This window comes from Dendrobium catenatum, unplaced genomic scaffold, assembly GCF_001605985.2.
Source record: "Dendrobium catenatum unplaced genomic scaffold, ASM160598v2 fragScaff_scaffold_1593, whole genome shotgun sequence".
In the NCBI taxonomy this organism is placed as follows: Eukaryota; Viridiplantae; Streptophyta; class Magnoliopsida; order Asparagales; family Orchidaceae; genus Dendrobium; species Dendrobium catenatum.
Window position 1 is genome coordinate 1,086,875 of NW_021320055.1, and position 6,253 is coordinate 1,093,127.

At 34.0% G+C, this 6,253-nt stretch overlaps 1 protein-coding gene across 1 annotated transcript; it reads right to left on the reverse strand.

The window, feature by feature from the left end:
- Positions 1–200: 200 nt before the first annotated feature.
- Positions 201–1,009, reverse strand: LOC110104324 (peptidyl-prolyl cis-trans isomerase). Its single transcript, XM_020833376.2, has one exon. The coding sequence runs from the start codon at positions 943–945 to the stop codon at positions 424–426; it is 522 nt and encodes a 173-aa protein (XP_020689035.1). The 5' UTR covers positions 946–1,009; the 3' UTR covers positions 201–423.
- Positions 1,010–6,253: the final 5,244 nt, after the last annotated feature.

Genomic DNA, 6,253 nt, shown 5'->3' on the forward strand with positions numbered 1-6,253 from the left:
TTTCTATAAGATTTGAAGGATTAATTAATAAATTGGAGAACGAGCAAATCCAGATTTTTGTTTGTTAAGTTTTGATTTTCAGTTGATTGCGCACAAACAAAGCAATCCATATGGATTTATGTGATAAATATTGTTTTTTATGAGTTTATTTGATCTAAACCCAGCCAAGAACTCATTCAATATCAGCAGAAACAATTATATGATGAAAAAGTACTCCAATTTATTTATAATCTAAATATCAGCGACTCGATAGGACATGAGATGATAAGCTCACGAGAAACCCCAAATCAGAACATGAAAACAGAGATCGACGCAGAACAAAACCAACACAAGATGATACCACAGTAGACATAATCGAAAGGTAGCGAGAAGTTCAAAACACTGGGATAGGGTTATTCAAGGCAGATCTTCATCGAGAAGCATCTAAGAGATCTGGCCGCAGTCGGCGATGGTCACTGTCTTCGAAGTCCGTCCAGACGAAGATCCAACCTTCTCAACGGCCCTAATAACATCCAAACCTTCCACAACTTGTCCAAAGACAACATGCTTCCCATCGAGCCAAGACGTCTTCTCCGTGCAGATGAAGAACTGGGACCCGTTGGTGTTGGGTCCGGCGTTAGCCATGGATAGGATACCGGGACCTGTATGTTTCTTCACAAAGTTCTCATCGGCGAACTTGGCACCATAGATCGATTCGCCGCCGGTTCCGTTTCCGGCAGTGAAGTCACCGCCCTGGCACATAAACTGAGGGATAACGCGGTGGAAGGTAGAGCCCTTGAAGTGAAGCGGCTTCCCGGACTTGCCGATGCCCTTCTCGCCAGTGCAGAGCGCGCGGAAGTTCTCCGCCGTGCGAGGAGTCGTGTCGGCGTAGAGCTCCATGACGACTCGACCGGCCGGGCTACCGCCGATCGCGATATCGAAGAAAACGCGCGGATTGGGCGCCATCTTTGGAGATCGATTAGGGTTAGAGTTAGGGTTTGCGTGCCGTCTTTTCTTCTGGATGGAAATTAGGGTTTGGCTCTGTTGACTTAAATAGGAAATGTAGGCGGAGATGTTAACGTAGGGAGTTATCTTGACCGTTGGTTTGTACACGTGGCTCTCCTTAGGGAGACCTGGTGAATTTACTTAACTATAGTTAGCGAGACTATGGTTAAAAAGACTACGGGCATATTCTGTCGCCACTCTCGCCGGCTTAGGAATATAGAAGGGGTCGGAAGGTGCGGTCCGCGGCAGGTGAGCGAACCGGCGATTGGTCTGCGGTTTGAACCGGTGAGCCCTCTCTCGAAGGGTTGAACCGGGAAGGAACTTTGTGGAGGTTGAACAAAAGTTGACCGGAGCCTAATATGTGCGAAAATGATAGAATATATTGATATTTTATGATATTAAAATAGAAAATATTCTAGAAATATTATATGATTTGTGCTAAATTGATTTCTAATCTTATGTACTATATTTGTGACTTATAATATATGAAATACTCAATATTTATCCTTACGCTCCATGCAATATGTACCGTACAATAAAAGAACAACTCAACATATGACAAAATAATAACACATTGTCTTGTTATAACCTATAAATTACAACATATAAAAGATGTTGAAATCCGAGATCTCGAGCTGATGATTTTGATGATAACAAATATTATTATATTTTTATCTTTATTTTTCTAGTACTATTATTGCATATTTATCCTTACTTTTTTTTTTCTTGAGTAAAAAAGTTTTGTAAAAGATATATGCTAGCTTGACAACTGTGCAAACACATACAAAGAGTGAAATTTAGAAGTTAAGATTTTTTTTTAAGATCGCATCATATGATCTTGATCGTAATGTACAATCAATTCATCAAAAAAATAATTAAAATGGGCAACTGAGAGATTAAATTTGTTAAACGAATCTTATTATAAGAACTCAATCGTACATGACGACCAGTTTATCATCCAAGAGATCATCCTGGACAAACTTAAGTAAATGTATTAATCGCACTATATGATCCATGATTCGTACAGTACGATTAGTTTGATATTCTTGCACTGATCGTACTGGGTTTGTTATCGTATAGAGTGGACATGAATTTTTAAACAAATCATACTATACGAACAGAGTCGACTAGATTGAATATTAAGAATTTTTTGTAGCATTGTATTTAAACATCTCTTATTTAACATAAATGAGTCTTTTGTCATTTTTTCTATGAGGGCTTCTTTGTAAGTTAGGGTTTGTAGATAGAGCAATGGTCCTGGGAGAGAAAGAGGTGGATTTTGAGAGAGAAGAGCCTTGTGAGATCAAGAAAGTGTGTGATAGGGGTTTTACACATGGTTGCTCCGTAAACATTCACCTTTTTCTCTAAGAGTCATTGTTTTGCTTGAGGGAAACACTGGGAAGAGGCTCGCAGTGTCAAATAATCTGGCTACTCCATCGCATCTAGTTTGTGGAAAGGATTTATGCTTCTCCACCTCACTAGGAGAGTGAAAGGGATTCGGGTTCCCTGCCTCACTAGGAGGGTGAAAACTATTTCATCTTCTCCGCTGCACCGTGAAAAGGTAGAAGTGATTTTGTAAGAGCTTTTTAGTCTTGCTGTGGGAGCTAAAGGAGAGTCATTAAAGGCTTAATGCAATACTCTTATGAGTCTTCAACTTTGTCAATTTTGAATTGTAGAGTTATGGAAAGTAGCTAGGTGCATACTTTTGATAATTAACCTTCCATCTAAGATTTTTGTAGATTTATAAGGCCGAGAAATGAACTTTCTACCTGAGGTGAAGTAGCTGAATTGTTGTATAAGGTTGAATGGTTGAGTACTTTGAAATGAGCTATCAAATATATTTAGTTTGAGATCATGGTTAGCGTGTACATGGTCAAGTCCAAATATATAGGGCTGAGTAGCTAATATGCTACTTGGCGATGAGGTGCCAAAGGCTTTATGATGAGCCATAATCTTTATTAGTTTTAGGCTATTGTTGATGAGTGGATGAACAGTCATAGTTGAGTGGCTAAGTTGTAAGTGTTGAATAAGATGGCTTGTTACTTAGCATCAAGCTATTAAGGTTGTAACATGCATTCTTCATTAAAATTGGGATATTATTGATGGGTAGAGAATTATATATGGCTAATTTTGCATTCCTTAGACTACTTCCTAACTTTCATGCCGATAATATTATAAATTTGAATCATCATTGGATTGATCAATGTTTTATCAAGTTGATTTACTAATCCTTTAAGCAAGGGATTATAGGGAAATTGACTAATATGAATTTGATGCCTCTTTTAGCTATTATCTCCCCCATTTACTATTTAGAAGTTAAAGCACAAACCAAGGTTATCCTAGTAGTCTAGGACTAGGACACCATCTCTAATACTAATCCCTCATGTATAGCGAAGGATGAATATAAAAATGCTATCAATCTATTAGGTCAAATTTGTTCACCCCAAAATAACTAGGATGTGTTCAGTATAAGTATGTGATTAAAATAAATAACAAATTGTAGTGAGAATAACAAGAAAAAAACACATGAAGATTTAGATGATTTGATGAGATCCACTTATATATGTAAAAGCAAAGAGATATAAATATTCATCATTCTTAAGGCAAATATATGATACAAAAATTTAATGCACCTAATATTCTAAATTTTGCCCCATTAGTATTGCCCTTCCCTCTTATTCTCTTTATAATCATAAATGATTCCACCATCAGCTATTCTTATCGAATAAGCAGAAAAGCATATCGCTCATATGTTGGACCATCAAACTGTGTTTATAGTTGAAAATGCTAAATATTAAGATTATAGTTATAAGACCACCTAACCTATTACGATGCACCCTAATAGGTTATTGACGAATACTTGTCATATTGACAGAACTGTGCCCTCATAAGTTGAAAATGCTAAATATTAAAATTATAGTTATGAGTTGAAAGCTCTTCAAATTTAAGGCGCACCCTAATAGTTGTAAATGCTAAATATTAAGACCACCCTAATTCCTATGCCCGTTAGTTTAAATTTTAATGGCTATTGTCAACAACCTAATAAAGAAATATCTCAATATATCATCTATCAAGATAAATGCTAACCTCTGATCACTTCACTGACTACATTTTTTTGTCATAACCACTACAATTTGCTCGTTAAATAAGGAAGATGATTGATACCTTATAACCATTGATTTCCTATCATTTTATAGAGCAACATGTGATGATAGGCATGAAGAATTATGAATGGGTTCTTAAGTCTGGTAACCACTAAATTTGAAAACAATAACTTTTAGCTATACTAGATTTAGAATTATGAACGGCTTTCTTACTGCTTTTTAAAACAGCTCTCTAGTACAAAAATTAAAATATTTGTACTAAAAAGCTGTTTTAAGAAGCAATAAGAAAGCTATCCTAGACGAAGCCTTAGTCTAAATTTTGCTTAAGATTTTTATGGATTTAAAATAACTTTGAAATCAAACCTACATGAGATAGCTAAGAAATACTAAGCTCCACATATCTTAATAATCCCATGCTTTGATAGTAATTTTTTGATATAATATCATAAGAGAACCAATCATCACTATGTGACACCATCTTTATGAATAAAATAAATATTCTCAACGATAAAGCAAAAGTGATGGACATCCTTACTTAGTCAAAAGATTCGATTAAATGAAAATATTTTTCCATTTCATTTCATTAAAGAAAGTACAAAAAAAAAGGAAGATAAAAAGCTCTCCAATACCATTATCAGAGAAGAAGAAATGGGATCATTAAATACAGCTAGAAGAGAAAAGAGTTTCCAATGGAGAACATTTCTTTGTTCTCTTATCTTAGCAGATTTAGCTTCTGCATGAAGCAGAATCCCTAGCCCTCAATGATAAAAAGATTGAAAAGCAAAGTGTTTCTGTGGGAAACTTGATTGCTTGATGAAGATTATTTGCATTTTCAGAGTTATTGAGAATGTTTTTTTTTTTAGAGGTTTAGGTTTCATTTGGAATAGTTTCTTACTGTTTCTTAAAGCATCTTTCTAATACAAAAATTAAAAATTTTGTATAAAAAGCTCCTTTAAGAAACAGTAAAAAAACCGTCACAAACGAAACTTTATTGTTACAGAGTTCTACCACAGTTCTGATCTTCAATTACTTGCTAGAGAATACATAATCAAGCAATAGATAAAAACTCAATTTATGTATTTTTGTATGCACTTTGTATTATTTTATGTGCATGATTGTTGTTCTACTTTTTGTATTGATTTGTATATATGCATGGCTTTCTTTTTTCCACACAAACAATAAGATGTGTGATGTCGTGATCTTATTAAGGTTTCGTTTGGGATGACTTTCTTATTACTGTATAAAGTCGTTGTAGAGAAAGTAATTTTTTTAAAGTTGTTAGAGAAAGAAGCTTCTTAATACAATTTTTTTTAAAAGCAATGAAAAAAATAGTTGTCAAATAAAAATTATAGTTGCAATTTGAAAAACAAAACAGTGAAAAAGATGTCTTAAACAAAGCTTATAAATTTTGTATTAAAAAGTTGTTTCAGAAAACGTAAGAAAGATATCTTAAATGAAGCCTAAAGCTTCATTTGAGATGACTTTTTTACTGCTTCTTAAAGTAACTTTTTAGTATAAAAATTAAAAATTTTGTACTAAAGCACTGCTTTAAGAATAATAAGAAAGCCGTTCCAAACGAAGTCTAAATCCTCAAATTTTGACTTCATTTGCATCTCCTAGAAGGGTTTTCATCCCCATTTGGCTCTTGCTGAAAAAGATGAGCAATTCTACACTTTTTCTATTATTGTTTGCTTAGCACAATGAACATTATTGTGTCTCAAAAGTTGGGTTGGGAGAGAGAAATATTGATAGTGAAATTTTTATTATGGATAGCTCACACAAAACAAAAACTTTTATATAAAATTGTAACCATAATGAACCCTTAAGGTATGTAAGCAATAAATGTTTTTGGTGCAACCTGTTACTAAGATTTTGTTTGGGACGTTTTTCTTATTGCTTCTTAAAACAACTTTATAGTACAAAAATTAATTTTTTTGTACTAAAAAGTTGTTTTAAAAATCAATAAAAAAACTATCTCAAACAAAGCCTAAATATTCTACGATGATGTAACCAAATTTTCTCTTTCATTGCTCCATTGTAACTTAAGGTTTCGTTTGGAGCAGCTCTAACTTTTATAAAAATTATTATAATGTTGGTGTGGAGAAAATAACTTTTTTTGAATTGTTGCAGAAAGTAACTTTGTAGCACAAATATTTCATTGAAGT

What these genes read in the sequence shown, in the direction of transcription:
- LOC110104324 (XM_020833376.2), bottom strand. Translation starts at nt 945, where the DNA reads ATGGCGCCCAATCCGCGCGTTTTCTTCGATATCGCGATCGGCGGTAGC.